Raw genomic sequence first — 20682 nt, forward strand, 5'->3', positions numbered from 1 at the left:
TATGCCTAGCATAACTATCAAGGTCCTTGGAGCCATTCAGAACACGTGGGAATATGCAGTGGTCACCCTGAAGAATACTTTCTATCCTCCATGCTTTCTCTTTTCTATTTAGACTAAGCTCTTCAGAGCACGGATCTTACTAAATACGTACAGTACCTAGCACAATTGTGCTACAACGTGCCGGGGACTCCATGCACTACCATAATACAAATAATGGATAAAAAGGTGTTTTGACTTAGGAGCTTAGACAGGGTTGCATTCAAGGAGCTGCTGGTTCTCTAGGTGCCTCCTGCCTCGGACTTGCACAAGGCTTTCTGAGCCAGAACTTAGTAACACCAGTTTCAAATGCTGAGACCTCAAGCGCATCAGAGAACTGAAATATGGCAGAATTCCCCGCTTTAATAGTGACTCAGCAAATTCAGTGGTGAAGCAACCCAGCTAAGCACACTGGAAGGCCTGCATGCCAGCACTTTCAATGCATGCGGACAAGTCCTGGCCATCTTAGGCTTTGACACGCTCTAGGTCGCTTCATATATCAGACTTACAGGAGTCTTGGTGTTTGGAAGCATGCTCTGCATTTCTTCATTGCTCAGTGACATTTGCAAGCACATCTGGCACCAGCACATCATGGTCAACTATGAAGCCATCAACAGATGGCTCAGCTACACTGACAGTGTTTTCAAGCCCCTGTTGATCTGGTCATCTCATCCAACCCCGCAATGATCTCCAACAGAATCTGACCAGGAGTGTCACGGATGCAAATCATAGTTGCCTGAGGATGAATGGGGCTCCAGGACCAGAGAATTATTTGCAACCTGTCTTGTGGGAGACATACCTTTGCAAATCTAAAGTCTACAACTTTCATTTCAAAACTATTTGTGCTGCAGTAAAAATGGACTTTTGAGGTTGATTTCCAGGCTCAAGGACTGGACCTGGCCTTGGAGCCAGGAATCTCTTATCGGCCAGTCATTGCGATACAGCTCCACATAAATACGCCTGTTTTTCGCAGAAAGGCTGCCAGTACTGCCAGACATTTTAAGAGCCTGGGGGGCCATGGAGAGTGAATGGAAAGTACAGAGACTAGTGATTATTGTCTTCCACACACAATGGAAGAGGTTTCTGATCACCTAGGTGGATCACAAGATAGGAAGGGTGCTTTAAGTCAAGAGCCAGGAACCAATCTTGTGGAAATGGAAAAAGGAATATGAAAAGCCAATGTGTCCATCTGAAACTTCAGTAACCCATGTATTGCTGAGACAGTGGACACTTGGGTATCCAATATCTTTTGTCGTCTGAGACTTTAATACAAGCAGAATCCCTTCCTCCTGTACTGCAGAGGGACATCTATGGCTCCAAATCCAGAAATTACTGTGGGACAAAGTTTTATCCTGCCCTGGCAATCTCTGAAGTCATCCAGTGGGGAGCCAGATGTGGACGACACAAAATCACTGCATGAAGAATACCATGAGAGGTCTTCTGTTTGTAATCTCTTCCTTCTCCCATTCTCCTAAGGCGGCTTTCCCACTGTATATGTGACCGGTAAGAGACCTGCACAGAACAGCAGTCAGACATGCCCTGCCCTGAAGCAGAACAAGCAAAGTGTGTTTATCCAGAACGTGCAGGGTGACATCACAGGAGGACTATGGTTTGAAACTCATGGATTTGTCCTCAGCCATGACTAGAAAGGCCTTCAGTGGCCCAGGAAAGGCTCAGATCTCTAAACAAGAGCAAAATTCCTGATGGGGCTAAAAACTGGCATAGAATTTTATAAATATTAACTTTTTCAGTTATAACAACAAAAAGCTTTCTATGCAGAAAGACTTAACTTTCCCAAAATAAATCAGCAGATGTAATGAAGGATCCACTAAAGGCTCTCTACAGCAGTCAGAAGGAAAAGAATAACAGCTGAGGCCCCAGCTCAGCCTCACAAGAGGACACTGGCAGGGTCACACAGCCTCAACCAACTCCACTATCCACAGGTTCCACATCTGTGCTCATCACCTGCAGTGGAGATCCGAGCTGGCACTTGTTGAGGAAAAAGGCCACCATCCAGTTACTTGCAACAACAAATAACTGTTCCATCTTACTCACCTCTCATTTCCTTCCCTAAGGAGAAAAAGGCCGAGCGCTTTCTGCATTCTTCAGAAGTGGGGGGATCCTGGTATTATAAAGAAGTCCTTCAAAGAAGGGGCCTTCTAGATGGCTGCCAGTGGGCTCCATACAGTGAATATTTAATTCCTGGAGTTGCCCTAAATTTGAACAAGTGAATACTTTATAGTTTCACTTCTTTAGACCACAACACTTGTTCCAGGCAGATGAAGCCCAGTAAAGTTCTCTCTTGTTACAGAGCAATTTACTATTGTCTCACCATCATGGCATTAACAAGGCACTTGGCATACCAAAAAGGTTCTTTCTGGAATACTGACAGCAATTGGTATAAGCACTTACAATTCATGCTTTACTATTTAAAGGACTACATCATTCTTCATTAACAAGAAAACTCCTGCTAGTCATGCGAGAATTCTGGACTAAAACAATACACCAGAGCACAGTAAGCCGTTCATTTTCAAGCTATGCCACCTCTTTTGTGTGTGCATCCAAAACATCCTTATCATCCTAGATAATATAAAGCTGCTGCGCCTGTTTAAAATGACTTGAAATGCAAATAACCTCAGAACGTACCTGTGTTAAGAGCATGAACGCGTTGTCTGCTCGGAGGTTTTTCTTTAGGAACTCCACGCAGTGGGCTTCAAGTGCAGGGACAGCGTATTTTTTAGCTGTGTAAAGTGTTGTCATAACAGTCTCTGGGCCAATCTGAACCTCGTCCGAATAAAGAAATCTGGAAGTACGCAAACAAGTACTGCTCTGTAAGCCTCTTTAACTACTTGGAAAACAGCAGTAAGAGTCAGGACAGAAAACTAATTCACAAAGACCATTATGTGTTTTCTCATCATGCTGGTGCAATTTCTTACTTTTACAGCTATTACTCTTCCCCACTCTGCCACCATGATAAACCACCATTCCGGTTTGGAATAACTGTGACTATCCCATTAAAGGTAGTGTATACATGGAGCATTTAAGAGAGATTTTAAACTATAACACGTCTCATGCTAAATGGTTTAAAAAAAACGTATGCCTGATGCATGGTCAGAAACTGTTCTAGCCTGGCCTGGGTTTGGCCTGCTCATGCCAAGTTAGCTGAAGTGTTTCAAACTGCTCAATTAAAAGACTAAATGAGAACAGAGCTTCAACCATGGCGTGACTAGTCACTAATTGTTAAGAAGGTGCTATGTACACGCGTTCAAGTCGAATTCAGAGGATAAGAATGATTTTATTGGTCAAACCTGTGGTATAAAAAGATTCAAACAAAGATTTACACCTAATGCAATGTGATATTTCCTTCACCTATTTTTCGCATTACTCTCACACACCCTTACTGTGATGGTTCTTCAGTGGGAAACCTCGTGTTCCACTTCACTATTGCTGAGCTAGCAAATTATATCAATTGTCAGATCACTCAATTAACTGAGTGGTAATAGAAAGCAAAACAGTTAGTTACAATGAAAAAAAATCAAGCGATGGCTTAGTAGTAAATGAAGCCCCCAGGTCAGATCTCAGATTTGGTCTCACTCTTCATAGCAACAAAGGCTGGGAACACACTGCTTTAGACTCTCTTGGAAGGTTAACCTAGCCAAAGGAAGCAACCCATTCTACTGGGAAGTGAGTTAGTGATGTGAGAAAGTAAGTTTCTTTCACAAGGCGAAAAACCAATAGCCTTCATGAAGGTTCAGGTCTGACCTGACCCTCCCTCATCTCATACACAAAACACACTGCCTAGACATACAGGGACACTCTTGAGCCAAGCAAGTTGCTCAAGGGAGGTAGAGCTCCAGTCTAGTGGAATTTACAGCACAGAAGAGAGGTTCCAATCCTGAAGACACTTAAGAGTTGTGTCCTGCTGAATTCATTGAGACCACCTGCATAGGTTAGCACAGGACTGGGCCTAAGACAGAAGAGTAGTAAATAAAACAGTCTGATTTTCTTTAAAACTTCAGGGGTTTAATGCAGAATTTATTTACATTTATTCCAACGGCATGAATGTATTTAGTGACAAATATTCACTGAGCACATGAAGTTACAGTTAATTTATAATGCTTCAGTACTCCTCTCCAGTGGGCTCTTGCCAGGTCTTCCAAACTTACCCTAGCAGCCCTGTGCCATGGACATTATTTATATTATAGTTGCAGCTGGAGGTCCCATTCGGTATCAGAGCCCCTCTACAGGCACTGTACAAACGCACAGATATGGACCACGCCTTGGGGAACTTACAATCCAGTCTCCTTCTGTTTAGGGTGGGGAGCATATGGCTCAAAAAAAGCCCATCACCACAGCAGGTGGCTAGACTAAGGTAAGACATTTCCTATGCTCACAGTCCAGCTGTCCTGACAGGCAGAGAACCCAAACCATGATATCAGTGTGCTGTGCTGCCGTTATAATGCTCATGCCAATACTTCTGAAGACACCTCTCTCTGCATGCAGCACTAGCCACAAGAGACAGCCACCAAAGTTCAGTCTGCCTGGTTAAAAGGGCCAATTATAAAAAAGCTACTAAAGATCCTTGATGGCAGCCATAAAAGGTCTAAATTTCTATTCCCAGCTCCCACCTCCCACCTCTAGCAGAACTTGGGACGCCTTCCGTCGTCTCATCTTGAAGAAAGCCAGAGAGCAGATGTCTGCAGCTAAACCCTCACTCAAACTCAGAATGGGTCACTAAGCTGACCTTTTATTTGCTAGGCTCCTCTAAGAATATAAACTAAACTATTGTGTAAAGTCAGATCCTGGACAGTAATTTAAAGTAGGTTGAGGCGGTTTGTAAAGCACATTGAGAATTTACTATAAGGTGCTCTATAAATAAGTATTTGTTATTAACACCATCAAGCCACTGGTTTATGTATTTTGTCCCTCTTTCTCACATCAAACTTATTTTTACGACGCTAGCATCCTTTTATTGCAAGCTAGTTTTAAAAAGATTGACCAATTATTTGTACTACAACACTGTGCTTTCCAGTGCCGTGGCTGTGTTAATTGTTTTGTTTTAGTACCAAGCCCAGAAACAATGCATGAAGCCAAGGAAATAACACCAGGATACATAATGGGCTTTGAGAAAAGTTTAGAAGTCAGTCTTACTTCTAGTATCTACACTGCTAAGAGCCAAGAAAAATTTAAAATAGCCAATATCCAAATGGAAAAGCAGACTGAGCCTACGTAAACTAAACAAACAAGAGCCCATTGTGAGTTAACGAAAACATTAGCAAGAGTAGGTCTACCATGCAGACACAGCAGACACTACCACACATTAAATCATTAGTCCACCAAGTTTGGAGTCCAGCTCCTGACAGTGGCCTGTAACTGAACTTTAAGGATCGCAGAAAGTGCAATCCTGAACACTGGTGAAAAATTCTTCCCGACCTCATGGTATCAGCTCATGCCCTGAACCACATCCAGGAGACCACTTGCTTCCACTTCAAAATTAGCATGAAGACAAGTGCTAAATTCCAAGAAAATTGTTAAACAAAGCACTTAAATTTCACTGCTCAGCCTGCTCATAGTGGGAACATTCCTCCCATCTTCCCTTAGTACTTCTAAACTGACAGTCCATTGAGGCAAGAACCCTGTCAATATCTAAAGTTATCTACAACACTGTTGCACCACACAAGTAAAGCATGAACTTTATTCATCCATACCTTATAGTATGACTATAAGTGTTAAGAGTCATTACATTATCCAAGCCTTATTTTTCTTTTTTATAGCTAAAAAAGAAAAAAAGTGTTTTCTTTTATTTGATTGATAACGAGGAATCGGGTGAATGATCATTTCAAATCATCTTCCCTTGGAAGACCACTTTATTGGCCTTTTGGCAACCACACTAAAATCTCAGGCTTTCAGATGATATCAGTGAATAACCTCAAGTTTTAACTTTTCCTAAAAACTCAACAGCTATTTTAGTTTGGCTTTATTTTTAAAAATCAGATGTTAAAACTAAACACCAGCTTTGTTTGGCTGGATATGGACTGAAGTTGAACCAATCAAAGGGTCTTAGTTCCATAGGCAGGAAGCACTGGCTTTTTTTTTTTTTTTTTTTTTTGGGGGGGGGGATGTTTTCCAGGTGCTTTCATCTTAAATCATATCCGTCAGTTGAAAGGGAGTCCTGGGGATTTCTAACCCTTCATTCTAGGGAAATATTTTTAGCCTTTAAGGCTCTGCTTTCTCTCTGATGTCTTATCTAAGGCAGAAGCACTTTTTCTGAAAAGGGAAGCAAAAAAATATATATATATACGTTCCAAAGCTATATATAGGCAGTGTTCCTGACAACCTGAGAGGTGAAACGTGTGTCAAAGTGAGAGGACGGGAGCAATTAAGTCAGCTAAAGAACTCAGATTACCGAAACAAGACAATTACTGTTCATTGCATGTGTAAACTTGATGTTCCGTATTAATGTTTACCCAACGTATGAAAAATTATTCATTAGGACATCTGACAGCATTTTGTTTAGGTATCAGTACTCACACAAGGTCTAAGATGTCAATTTTGCAGGTAAAATGTGGCCCTTTAACAAGCACAAAGCACTCCCAATGCCTTTAGTGAGAGCTGTGAGCATGCACCCGAAAGCCACAGGAGCTTCCAAGTTTTCTGGCAACTTTAAAAAGGACACTCGAGTATTAGGTTATAGGTAGGGTTGGCAGAATTTGATTTAAACTGTTGGTCATCAGTAAATGTCAATTTCACCTGACACAGAAATGGATGAAAAAATATACCAGTCATTAAAAACAGCCTCCCCCACCCCCAGAAACGCAGGGAGCCATCTGCACCCCCATGGGGAGGGGGGCAAAGGGGGCAAGAGCTATCCAGCAGTAGGGAGTCCTCCTCTCATAGCTGGGGTTTCTTCCTCCTCCTCGCAGTCCTGTCTGCCTTACCAGGACCACAGCCCACCTTGCAAGCGCAAAGTGGCACTGGCCCTGCAGCCCTGCTATGAAAATGTATTAAAATCAATACAAATCAGAAAAAAAAAAGTTAAAAAACATTAATGGCTGAATTTACAGAAAAATAAAAATCAAATTCTGCCAAGTCATGTTATAGGTTTGGGGTTCTCTTATCTTACTTCCATTATCAAATACTAGAGGCTAGGAGCCAGATATCCTCAGTTGGCATCAGTTATGTTTTCACGGACTTCAACAGAATTCGACCAGCTGAGACCCAACCATTAAATCCTTTCATTTGGAAACAGGTTTTCCTCCAGTTTCCAACTGAGCTCCAATTGTAACTCGGACAATGCTAAGAGCGCTATATGCTTCCCTCCGCTTTTGAAGAGCGCTAGCATCCATATCTAGCCAGCTCTAGGAACAGGATTCATTAGGCCTGATGTAAACACAGTTTAGTACCAATTTAATGATTTCAGATAAGGGTGTGATTTTTGACAGATACAGTTAAATCTTGCAACACTGAGGATATGACTTCACTAGCAACGTTAAAGCGTTGCCGCGGTAGTGCTTTGACGAGGCTGTGTAGTCACGGCACCAGCGCTGGAAGAGAGCTCTTCCAGCACTGTTAAAAACAAAAAATAACCCCACCCCACCCCCCCGAGGGGAGTGGCTCCCAGCGCTGGTGCACTGTCTACACTGGCACTTTACAGCGCTGAAACTTGCAGTGCTCACGGGGGTGTTTTTTCACACCCCTGAGCGAGAAAGCTGCAGTGCTATAAAGAGGCAGCGTAGACAATGCCTGAGAAACTGTACTGTTATAAAGGTGTTTATCAATATAGCTTATTACTACAATCCTAGTGTAATTGTGTCCAAGCCAGGGGGTCACACTGTTTCAGCTATATCAGCTTCTAAAGCAATACGGTTAAAGAGGTATAAACACTATTTAGACATGTCCTTCGTTAACCTGTGCAGCAAAACCAGCAGAAGTGCAAGACATTTGTGTAGGTCTTACATAAACAATGGCTGTTTTAAAAGGGTTTATCAGCTATGGAATAGGGGATTTACAAAAATTAGTATTTAAAGACCATGTTGTGCCAGATAACAATTGAGATAAAAAATTTGATATAAGCTACTTGACTATCTCCGTTTTAACCAACGGATACAATGGATTATTTGTATTTGAAATATTCTTGTTCACAATTACCTGTGCCCAGTTAGAAGTTAGTTACACTGTACAATAAAAGAGGCTTACTTTAGCAAAGCTAGGAAGGCAGCCGGCTCCACATCAGGCAGTTCAATCTCTGTAGAAGTTGTGGCCATTCCACCATTAAACATTGCATCGAAGACCGCACTGCCCACAGCCAACACAAACCTAACATTTAAAAATAAAAATAAAAATCCTACATTAAACTACATTTTGCTATTTTGGGGGGAGGAAAATCCCATTTTTGTTTCTGCTCCCCCTACCCATCCCAAGGGGAAATCAGTTACTGTTGACAGTACTAACGTCAAGTGCTCAGAAGCAATCCACTTCTATCCTAGGCCTTAGCACTACTATATTACCAGTAACACCAGACAAAGTTGCAAACTACTATTTGGAAGTTCCTCCCCCTCAGCCCAGCATGCAATGAAAAAATATAATGGCTCCTGTAAAGCCAGAGTTTATGTATTTTGTAACAGACAATACACGTGCTAATGTAATTGTTTGCACTTATGTACCACCTTTCATTGGAGGACCTCAAAGCACTTTACAGTTTCGTAACCCCTTGTGCGGTAGACCCATTTTACAGATTAAGAAATGGAGGTACAAACGAGAGTAAGTAACTCAAGGTGCCCCATTGAATCACGAGAGCTGGGAACAGAACTTAAGAGTATGTCTAAACTGCAGTTAAAAACCCACCGCTGGCCAATGCCAGCTAACTGGGCTCACAGGGCTGGGGTTAAGGGGCTGTTGAACTTGTAGTGCCAATGTTTGGGCTCTGCAATTGAACAGACCCTTAGCCTGAGCCAAAGTTGGAACAGGCCAGCCAGAGGCGTCTAATTGCAGTGTAGCCAGACCTTAAAAGTCCTAATTACTCTTGCTAAAATACTGGACATCACACCCAGAAAACCAAAAGGAGTCTTAACAAGACTCAGAGGGGGTAGCCGTGTTAGTCTGTATCAGTAAAAACAACTAGGAGTCCTTGGTGGCACCTTAGAGACTAACAAATTTATTTGGGCATATCCCATGAAAGCTTATGCCCAAATAAATTTGTTAATCTGTAAGGTGCCACAAGACCGCCTCACTGTTTTTACTTAACAAGACTGTTTTCCATCCTTTTATCTCCCCACTAGAAATGAGACATTAATCAAAAATAATTTTTAAAGTTAAAAAGGAAGTGTGCAAGCTCCTTCCACACCAGACCGAGATCCTCCTCCAAGCTGTCTGAAAATGTATTCATCTCCCCATAGTTTTGTACTCAACCTTCCCACAAAAATATTCAGCAGCGGAGAGCACTGACTGGCTAGCACTGCATCCTGGGAGGAACAACCTTTCCTAGTACTCTCTATTAAAAAAAAAAAAAACAAGTGCTCCAGTCTCATTTTCTGTAGGGATGTTTACTACTTCTGGTCACACAAACTCCAATGAACACAAGAACAAGAACATAAGAACGGCCATAGTGGGTCAGACCAAAGGTCCATCCAGCCCAGTATCCTGTCTACCGACTGTGGCCAATGCCAGGTGCCCCAGAGGGAATGAACCTAACAGGTAATGATGAAGTGATCTCTCTCCTGCCGTCCATCACCACCCTCTGACAAACAGCGGCTAGGAACACCGTTCCTTACCCAGCCCGGCCAATAGCCATTAATGGACTTAACCTCCATGAATTTATCTAGTTCTCTTTTAAACCCTGTTATAGTCCTAGCCTTCACAACCTCCTCAGGCAAGGAGTTCCACAGGTTGACTGCGCTGTTTGAAGAAGAGCTGCCTTTTATTTGTTTTAAACCTGCTGCACATTAATTTCATTTGGTGGCCCCTAGTTCTTATATTATAGGAACAAGTAAATAACTTTTCCTTATTCACTTTCTGAAAATTTTATATTATAAACCTAAAAAACTGGTAATATTTAAATGCAAGCACAAAGTGGTAATGGTGGGTACACACAAACCATTTACACACTGCAATAACGTCACACTGCAACTAACACAAAAAGTCACATTCCCTACCTTGAAGAATATCAATTTGGAGTGCTGTCTTAAAACAATTTTGATGCTAGAGAATCTGTTCTTTACAATTTTCTCATGTAAATGCAAGCCAACTTCATCTGTTGACAGGCACCTCTAGCTAAACAGACATTTAAGAATTACAGTATTTGGTCCATTAGAAAACATGCAAATATGAAAGTTATGGTGCCTGCCATATGCATCAGAGAAGCTAAATTCTGAAAAATGTACTTAAAAATTTAGACAAGTTCATCCTTTTTTCCTCGGTGGTTGCAATCTAATCTCAAATACAGTGAAGACAGCGAAAGTAAGTGCATATATTGCATCAAGGTTTTCTTTCCACAGAAGAATTTGGTGAACCAGCAAAGCTGGAGCTGTGACAGGACTGGAACCATTTCCCAACTGTTGTCATAAAGGAAACAAGCTGGAAAGTTCTGGAGCCTCTGAGGCTGAAGCATGCTCAATACGACAGAGCTCTCAAACCCAGCCAGTGCATCAGAGGTCCAAAAGTCTCAAGACCTATGGAGCTTCTCTGTATGACAGAAGGCATGAGACACAAGAGTGTGATTTCTGTGTACGTGGTATCTTTAAAGACACCCTTTTCCTGCACAGCAACTTTGATAAGATTTCCCTTTTTATAAAAGATGTTCCTTTCAGCAAATTAAACAATTATTTTATGCAGAGTACTTTATAAGTTAGTAAAATCGTTATATGCAGAGTTGTTGTAGCCATGCAAGTCCGTCAGGCCCAGGATATTATAGAGACAAGGTAGGTGAGGTAATATCTTGTATTGGACCAACTTCTGTCGGTGAGAGACACAAGCTTTCGAGCTAAACAGAACTCTTCTTCGGGTATGGCAAAGGTCATCATCATCACGTTCCTATAACATCTCTGGCGTTTAGGGAAGTGACGATGCTCCTCCACTTCTGTCTGTTTCTGGCAAGTCTTTCAATGGTTCCCCAGCTGTGCCCCGGGTTTTTCAGCTCGACTTCCACAGCTCTTCGCCATATTGTTTTCGGGCAGCCTCATTTTTGCTTACCTTCAGGTGTCCATCTTATTGCTACTCTGGTGATGGAATCAGTTTCCATCTGAAGCACATGACTGATCCATCTTCAACGCCTCCGGGCAATGATGGTGCTCAGATCCTCTTGGCCGCACTGTGTCAATAGATCTTGGTTTGAGATTGTTCTGGGCCAAAAGATACGGAGGATTTTTCTGAGGCAGGTTGTATGAAATGAAGACAGTTTGGACATGACATACTTTCTCATTCCCCAGCATTCTGCACTATAAAATAGTGTTGAAAGTACGCAGCTCTGATAAATCTTAAGTTTGGTGTTGTATTTTGATGATTTCCAGACTATATTTAAGCTCCTGAAGGTATTCCTGGCTTTATTGATTTTGTTCTGGATGTCCTGGCTTGTTCCACCGTCCTGGCTGATGGTGCTGCCCAAGTATGTGAATGTTTCTACATTGGTGAGAACATAATCCTCTATCCGTACTGGTGATGGTGAGGCAATATTAAAGGTCATGATATCAGTCTTATTGCGGTTGATTTTCAGTTCAATTTCCTGGCTGAATGCGTTGAGTCGAGTTGTTTTTTCTAGTATATGGGGTTGGGTATGTGATAGGAGAGCGACATCATCTGCAAAGTCCAGGTCTTCAAGGGATGAGAAGAGTGTCCATTTAATGCCTCTTGGCATGTCTTCTGTTGTACGCAGCATTACCCCGTCGATGGCAATGTTGAAGAGGATTGCAGACATGACACACCCCGACGTACTCCTGTTTTGACTTCAAAACTGAGCTCACTGTGATCAACACTGCATGTAAAGTTGAAATAGAACCGTTGATGATGTTGATTATATGGAAAGGAATTCCAAATGCCCACAGAATGTGCCATAGGCTGGTCCTGTGAATGCTATCAAAAGCCTTCTCAAAGTCTATGAAATTTATGTAGAGTTGCCGTTGCCACTCTAAGCACTGTTCTATTATGTTTCGTAAAGTGAAGATCTGGTCTGTGCATCCACGCCCTTTCCAAAAACCAGCTTGCTCTTTTCTGAGAATGCGATCAACTGCCTCTGATATACGCTGGACTATGATCCTACACAATACTTTGCTTGGCACAGATAAAAGTGAGATACCACACAAGTTATTACAATCACTGAGAGTTCCTTTCTTTGGTATCTTCCCTATAACCCCATTGGTCCACTCATCTGGCACTTTTTCCCCTTCCCAGACCGATGTAAATAGAGGGGCCAGGATAGATACTGCTAATTTAGGATTTACCTGGAACAATTCTGCATTCAAGTTATCCTTGCCAAGAGCTTTCCCATTTTTTTAAGGATTTGATGGCTTGAATGATCTCTTCCTTAGTTGGGGTGTCTGTGTTGATATCAAGATCTTCTTCTGCCTCCTAGATATTTGCTTCCTCTTTAAGTGGCTCCCTGATCAACAATTCTTTGAAATGCTCCGTCCAGTGCATTTCTTGTTCTTTTTCGGTTGTTATTAGGTGCCCTTGTTTGTTCCTGATGAGAGTGTTTGTTGGTGTCTGCCGGTTACCACTGATAAGCCGCGTCATTTTGTAGACGGTTCCTTGTTCACCACGAACAGCTGCATCCTCTGCTGGTGTTGCCAGATTATCAATATAACGCCGTTTGTCCACTCTCACAAGGTGTTTGACTTCCCAGTGTGCCTTGCTATACTGCTCGTGGTATTTGTCCTTTAGCTTCTGGGATTTTGTGTCTTTAGAACTTTTCTTCGGGGCTTGTCCGGTTTCTATGGCGTTGCATGTGCTGGGTGTAATCCACTCCTTCCTTCTCTTCTGCCTGTAGCCTACACAGGCTTCACTGCTCTGTTTATAAATTGCTGTTACTTTTGCCCCACTTCTTGTTGATCTCCTCATCTGCATTCCCCTCCTCTTCATCAAGGTCTGCAAGTGCTTGAAACCTGTTCTTTAACTGCAGAACGAAGACTTTCTGTATTTCAAGGGACTTTAGCTTGCCAATATCATAATTAATATGTCCCTTGTTTGGTGGACCCACGCTTCTCAGTTTTAGTTTGATGGAGCCTGTCACAAGGTGGTGGTCGCTGCCAACATCTGCACCCCTTCTCACTTTCACATCTCTCAGCGAGCGTCGCCACTTGCCATTGATCATGATTTGGTCAATCTGGTTCTTATCTCTGCCATTTGGAGAACACCATGTCAACTTGTGAATTTCACCATGTTCAAATAGGGTTCTGCCGATGACTAGGTCATTCACATTACAGAAATCAACAAGCAAGATTGGACTCTGAGTACCTTTCCCAGACCTGAAGAAGAGCTCTGTGTAACTCGAAAGCGTGTCTCACGTCTCTCTCACCAACAGGAGCTGGTTCAGTAAAATCTTTAGTTTTTTTAGGAAGGTAAGTGAAATTGTGCCTTGACTGGCAAATTTTCATGATATTTTGCTAGCTGTGTCAGCTGGTGGGGAAGGGGGTCACTGTATCATTGAAGAACCCTTTCCTCTAGTGGAAGGAGAAAGACTAATTTGGCTACTGAATTGTTTCCCCAATTGTTACCTGACATTCTGGTTTCTTCAAAGGGCTAGAAACGCAGCAAACTGCAGTACACTAAAAGGAATACTGTATACAAGGATGTATTTCATTGAATAATTTTGAAGACAGACCACAAGAACAAATTTTAAGAGACTTGATTCATGGTATCAAAATCACTAAATGAAATGAAAGTGTTTTTTATATAAGTGGCAGTAAAACTTAATGAAAACGGTCAGGTTAAAGTTACATACTTTACTTGTTACTAAAAATCAAGTAAAAAATAACAGGCTTGTAGCTGCTCTTGAGGGTTCCAACATCATGGCACATGCAGCCCCAAGTGATAAGGAACCTTCAGAGACCATTCTGAAAGGACTTGAAATTTTAAAACTAACTTTTCACAATTCCTGCTGGCATTTCACTCAATGGACAAATCACTTTGGTTTAGTTTATAGCGGAGAGCCCTCCAAATTCTTAGCAAGGGGATGTCCCAGCAGATCTCACATTGGAAGCACAAGACTCCAAGAATGGAACTTTATTACGGTACATCTGAAGAATGGTGGAACTTCAAAAGGTACACCATCAACTTAAACATTACATGTCAGTCTGAAGATTGCTTACCACTAATGTTACAAGTAAAACTCAAGGTTACTATAGAGACAAATGGAAAAACATTTGTTGTCTAATGTATGTAGTTAGTTTCACTGTTTCCCGCCTATAGTCAGTCAATTTCCCCTATTTCTGTGGGTCTTTCAAACAGTAACTGGAAAGAGATTTTTAAAAATGGGAAAGTGTCAAAGAGACTCAAAGGAAGGTATAGCACCTGAAACTATTTTTAACTCATTTTTTAGAGTGATTAGATTTCAAGTTGATGTCTCTTTAGAGCCAAATTAAACCATCCACTAGAAAAATTAATGGGAACAATCCTGCACTGGCAGGAAGATGAGCTGGATAATCCAGATGTCTTTCCTATTTCTACCGTCAATGAAAGTGTGCGCACACTCATGTGGCTGTTCTCAAAAGGGGCAAAGGATCCCTAGTGTCCTAAGCTCTCACTACTAATAATCATTTGACACAATTAGAATTCACAAAGAGTTTTGTTTTTTTAACAACGCATACAAAGATGGTAGCCAAAATAAAGTGAGTAAATGTAGTAGTTTACTGTAAGTGACAGAAGCAGCATGAAAAGATTTAGCAAGTGAATAGCAATGTCTGATATTTTGTCAATAGTAAACATTAAGGGAGTCTGAAAATTTGTAATGCAAGAATCTGATTTTTAGAAATTTAATGTACCAAAAGCTAAGAGATTATGTAAAGAAAGTCACAGAAACCTCATGAAAGGCTAAATTAACTTGTTCATCCACCTGTGAAGTTTCTGGAAGCTTCTAAGAATATTTTCCTGGAGCCAGAATATCTGTAACTCAATATCACCTAGCTGTTCTATAAACCACTAAAGAACCAGGAATATTAGATCATTTCCTACTACCGCCCCGATTCATTCCTTCTACTATACTACTAGTTGGTAGTTCAAAGCCTACACCATTATAGGATTTATATTTTACAAAGGCTGACAGAGGAATAAAGGAATAGCTCCATTACGCCAAATACTGCCTTCACAGCCTAGTTGAAGGTTTGGCTACCATTTGTGATCCATCTGATATTTGTTTTTCTTCTACAACTATATTAAAAACAGAAACTTCAAGCTCAAATTTCTGTCAAGTTTTCTTGACTGTATCGTGCATAAATAGTTGGCAACTTTATCTTCCCAGAAATGCTATGGGGACAAAACAAGAAACAGTTCCCAGTAATCCCCTCTACATTCCCCCACCATTTCTGGACTGCACAACAACAATGCAAACCACAATCACTTAAAGAAGAACAGGAATACTTGTGGCACCTTAGAGACTAACAAATTTATTAGAGCATAAGCTTTCGTGGACTACAGCCCACTTCTTCGGATGCACCATTTACCAGTTAAAACTACAAATACATCCCCTCTACAATGCACTTTCTAGGCGAGCAAGTAGCAACAGAATAGCTCTGCTAACGCCACATTTAACAGATAGGCAGGAGCCAAGTCAACTTTCATGTACTAGAGTATGCTCCTCTCATAACCACTTTTTGTATTTGGCTTTGTTTGTAAATCACTTGATTAAAAAAAAAACTCTTCTACAGTCTGGATAACCTTTAGTCATTGTCTGAAAGCCCTAATTCTGAGATTTATTTAAAAAAACTGCAGGGCCATGGAACTCTGTTTTCACAAACAGGTCAATGAATCAAAATCATTACACCCCTCAAATAAACTGACAAAATTAAAGGTGAACCACGAAGTAACTGTGAATTAAATAAGTTTCTGTGCTGAATGCCCTCGACCAGACAGGTTGTTGCAGAGACATTCAGCACAGAAGTGTTTGTTAAGTTGCTTAAACAAAAATTTAACTAATTGCCTCTCAAATCCTCTTGGTACTTCCTGGATCACCAATGTATCCCAGAATGCAAGACCACAAACACCAGAAGTCTTATTGCAACATATGTAATCTATACTTGTGATGTCATAGCATGATGCTATTTGATATCGCGCCAAGGAACCAGAAAGTACCAGGAGAGTTTCAAGGCAAGAAGTTTTAAAAGGTTACTTACAAACTTATTTCTGTGCTGAAAGTCTCCCACAACCTAGTTAGCATAGCATGCAGAAAAGAAATATGCTTAACTCAAATTTCCCTTTTGCTTTCAAGCTTATCTTTAAGTAAGTCTACTTTGATCATTTCTAGTTGTAACATAAAAGTGTGTTCTTATTTTCCTAAACGCTATCAACAAAGGAAATAGAAGCTGGATTAAAATAGAAAACTAGAGACATACTTTTTGAGGGGAAAGTTTCTAGACAATATATTTACACAGATAGCCAAGACAAAAGAAATAATTAGGAAGGTATTGTAGCAAGAATTCCCTTGCAAAGCGTTAATTTTAAGAAAAATAATGTAAGAATTCACTGGATCCCTGACTGCTTTGTTCAGTGTTAAAACGAGGGACAATTGCAGTCACTCATCACTTGAATGACTAAACGCATTAGGTATCTCCCAAAGCAGTAGGTGGCAAACAATGCCAGTCATCTCACCACTATATTTCAAAGGAGGAAAGTCAGAGAAGTCAACTTTAGTAGTCAATTACTACCGAATCAGATATCCAATATCAAGCCAAATTCAAACTCTTCAGCAAACAACCATTTTGGGGACTGCAAGCTCTTAAATTACTGTTCAGCCTAAAAGTATCAATGCAGAGTAAGTGCTTAGTGTTCAGTAGACTGTTTTTCATATCCAGTTGAAAGTGTGATCTTTAACATTATTTTCCAGTTGTGCAGTGCTAGTGTGACAGACTATCTCAAAACCAATATAAACCTAATGTAGACATATCACTCAGCTATAACTAATTTTTAGTAAAGACTTCAATAGATAAAGTTATACCAACATTAGCAGGAAAGGCAATTTTTTTTTTAAGTTTTCCTTTAAAATTAAAAGGACATCTTTCTAGTATTTTACACATTTTGCCCAACCCTCCTTTTTCATTTTTCACTAAGATTTAATTCAGCAAGCTGTTTTCAAAATATTTTTTTTTCCTGGAACTGATTCAAAGTAGAAGCTAAGGATTCTTTATGCTACTGTATTTCTGGAGTCTTTTCAAAACAGATTCTCATTTTTACGTCTTTTAGAAGAAAGTTATAAAATTGTGCGAACTGACCCTATTCTACAGCTGAAGAAATCTGGCAAAAACTACACACTATTCTGTAAGTGGAATTTTATTTAGCTGAAGTTTTACATCAAATCCCCCAACCAAAATCTCCACTGAAATTCTTTGAGATGCTTCTTTTTAAACAGCCCATCTAAAAAGATGCATTAACTCTGGAACACGTCTACACCATAACCACCACACCGTACCATGCTGGAAGAGCATCATCATTAAATAGGGCTCTATCTTGTGCACAAGAGCTAACTACGCCTTGCTACAATGCTCCTCTGGCCAAGCCTCTAGCAGTTTAGTCTATCAATGCTTCAAGGTGGGACTTCACCATGTCCCCAGAGTATTAACCTTGTCAGGAGACAAACAAGTTGTAAATACCACCCACAGATTTGTATAGTGTAGATGAATCATATGTTTTTAAAGCCCTGTGTACATTCATAGTATTCTGAAAGTGTTGTAACATGTCTCCTAGCTACAGGTAAAATCAGATGGTAATCTGATAACTAAGTGAAAGGAATAAAATCAAGAAAAGTAAACAAGAGACCAGCCTACGTGAAAGAATACCAGGTAGCAACCCTAACCTTTTCATATTACCTCCCCAGAAGAAAGTACTGGACAGAATAGTCAGATGGCGTGACATTCACAGGAGAGCTTACACTCTAAGAAAATGGATCCCCACCAATACATGAACCAATATCGAGTCAGTGGCTACCCACTCCCTTCTTTTATAAGGATTCTCTGTTCTGTGCCCCGTTATGACGACTGTCACTGCCGTTCAGTCATGAGTCTGTAGCCCACTGAACAGTTAGTTACACGTCTCTCTCTCTGTGCCCAGCAAAGAATTACAGCCCCAGCTATAGAGCCTGGTTCTTCGGCTCAAGCTGTAGAGACAGGCTTCCTGCTCTGGAGGGGCCAGTGGGGGGACAGACCCACAACGCTGGGTGCTCAATGGCCTACCTGTGCGCTAACCCACAACTGCCCTGCAGCCATTCTGCTCTAAGGGGCAGAGCCCCCCACACTCCCCATGTAGGGCAGGCCTGAGATACAGCCAACTCGGGGCTGCGTTCCCAGGCTGACTTGGCATCTAGTCAGCATCCTGGTCTCTCTTACCAGCCACAACAGGCCTGGGAACAGCTCTGGGTCCCTGCAAGGGCGGAGGCCCGGCCCCTTGGATGTGTGTGTGTGGGGGGGGTTAGTGTGGAGGGCGGGGGGGGGATAGTACCACCGAGGCACGGCAGAGGGAAGGGGGGGGTCCCCCTTGCTCCCCTGGAGTTAGGAAGGAGCTTGTGAAGGGGGAGCAGAATGGGGGGGGAGGGGAGGGAGGTCCCGCCGCATGCCGGCCCACCCCACCCCACATCCGCCGCGGGGAGCGCCAGCACGGCCCCCTGTTAGGCGGGACCCGCCGGGAGCCCGGGATGCGACAGGAGCAGCGGTTCCCTGGGCCCGAGCCCCACCTAGGGGCCGGCCGGCAGCCCCGCTCCGCCCCCGGGGCCGCTCCTCCGCCCGGTCCCTACCTGTGGGCCGGGAGGCGCCGCTCCGCCCCCGAGCGGCCCCGCGGCCCCCCCCCGCGGGCCGGGCAGTCCCGCCCCGCCCCCGGCCCCGGCCCCGCCGCCCCGGCCCCTCGCTGCCCACCTGTGGGCCGGGATGCGCTGCGAGCCGCGGCCCTTGCCCACCAGGAAGTGCACGTCGCTGAGCACCTCGTTGTTGAAGAGGAAGGCGAAGCGCTCCTGCACGGTGGGCTTGGTGGCCTGCCAGTTGTACACGGGCTCCCGCTGCAGGGGGCCGCCCGCCCCGCCCAGCGCCGGCGCCGAGCCCCCGGCGCCGGGACCCCCGGCCGCCGCCGCCGCCGCCGCCGCCGCGGGGTTGCCGGCCCCGCACTGGTTGTAGGTGAGGCCCGGCGGGGAGGCGGGGGCGCCGCCGGGGCCGTTGGTGCAGGCGGCGGCCGCGGCCCCGTTGCCCGGAGGCGGCGGCGGCGGCTGCGGGCCAGAGGCGGAGAGGCCCCCGGGGCCCCCGCCGCTCCCACCGGCCGCCATCTTGTGCGGAGGAGGCGCGGGAGGGGGAGGGCGGCGCTGCAGCAGCAGCAGCAGCAGCACGAGCGGCGGCGGGCGGGACACGGCGGCGGCGGGGCCCGCCGAGGGGGAGGGGGCGGCGCGGCGGCTTATACACAGGGCCGGGCAGCAGCGGCGCATGGGGCTCGGGGCGGCGCGCGCAGGGGGCGGGGCGTGGGGAGGGGGAGCTGGGGGGCGCGCGAGGGGCGTGGGGGGAAGGGGTATGTGAGGTGTGAGGCCTGCAGGGGGAGCAGGAGGGTAGAGCTGTGGGGGACAGAGGATGGGGAATGGAGGCGGGGCAGGAGGAGGGTGGGGGATGGGGGCAGGAGGAGGGTGGGGTGTGGAGGGCAGGTAGGGTGACCAGACAGCAAATGTGAAAAATCGGGATGGGGGTGGGGGTAATAGGAGCCTATGGAAGAAAAAGACCCAAAAATCGGGACTGTCCCTATAAAATCAGGACATCTGGTCACCCTAAGGGCAGGAGGGAGGGATAAGGAGGGTGGGGTCAGGAGGGAGGGGTGTGGAGGGCAAGAGGAGGGTGGGGTGTGGAGGGCAGGAGGAGGGTGGGGTGTGGAGGGCAGGAGGAGGGTGGCGGCAGGAGGGAGGGGTGTGGGAGACATGAGTGCAGGGGTTGGCGGGAGGAGGGGGGATGGCGGCAGGAGGGAGGGGTGTGGAGGACAGAAAGGAGGGAGGGGGATGGAGGGTGGGGTGTGGGGGAGGCATAAGGAAGGTGGGGGGATGGAGGGTGGGGGGGGCACAAGGAATGCAGCTAAAGGGGTAGTTCAGGTCTGAAACCTGCAAAGGGAGCAGGAGGGTAGAGCTGTGGGGGACAGAGGATGGGGAATGGAGGCAGGAGGAGGGTGGGGGATGGGGGTCGGAGGGAGGGGTCAGGAGGGTGGGGTGTGGGAGACATGAGTGCAGGGGTTGGAGGGAGGAGGGAGAGGTGTGGAGGGCAGAAAGGATGGAGCGTGGGGGAGGCATGAGGAAGGTGGGGATGGAGGGTGGGGGGCACAAGGAATGCAGGGAAAGGGGTATGTCAGGTCTGAAGCCTGCAGGGGGAGCAGGAGGGTAGAGTTGTGGGGAACAGAGGATGGGAAATGGAGACGGCAGGAGGAGGGTGGGGTCAGGAAGGAGGGATGTGGGAGACATGAGTGCAGGGGTTGGAGGGAGGAGGGTGGGGGATGGCA

At 44.4% G+C, this 20682-nt stretch overlaps 1 protein-coding gene across 5 annotated transcripts in view; it reads right to left on the bottom strand.

The window, feature by feature from the left end:
* The window catches only part of BTBD2 (BTB domain containing 2), a 38645-nt gene extending 18994 nt beyond the window's left edge, over positions 1-19651 (bottom strand). For 4 of the 5 annotated variants that reach the window (XM_065578630.1, XM_065578629.1, XM_065578627.1 and 1 more), the window contains exons 1-3: positions 19080-19651; positions 8233-8352; positions 2683-2839 (exon numbers count right to left, since the gene is read on the bottom strand). In XM_065578630.1, the coding sequence (XP_065434702.1) occupies positions 2683-2839; positions 8233-8352; positions 19080-19636 (834 nt within the window). In that variant the 5' untranslated portion in view covers positions 19637-19651. The remainder of the gene's footprint in view (positions 1-2682; positions 2840-8232; positions 8353-19079) is intronic. The other variant, XM_065578628.1, reaches the window with a different exon arrangement.
* Positions 19652-20682: the final 1031 nt, after the last annotated feature.

This window comes from Chrysemys picta, chromosome 25, assembly GCF_011386835.1.
Source record: "Chrysemys picta bellii isolate R12L10 chromosome 25, ASM1138683v2, whole genome shotgun sequence".
NCBI lineage: Eukaryota > Metazoa > Chordata > Testudines > Emydidae > Chrysemys > Chrysemys picta.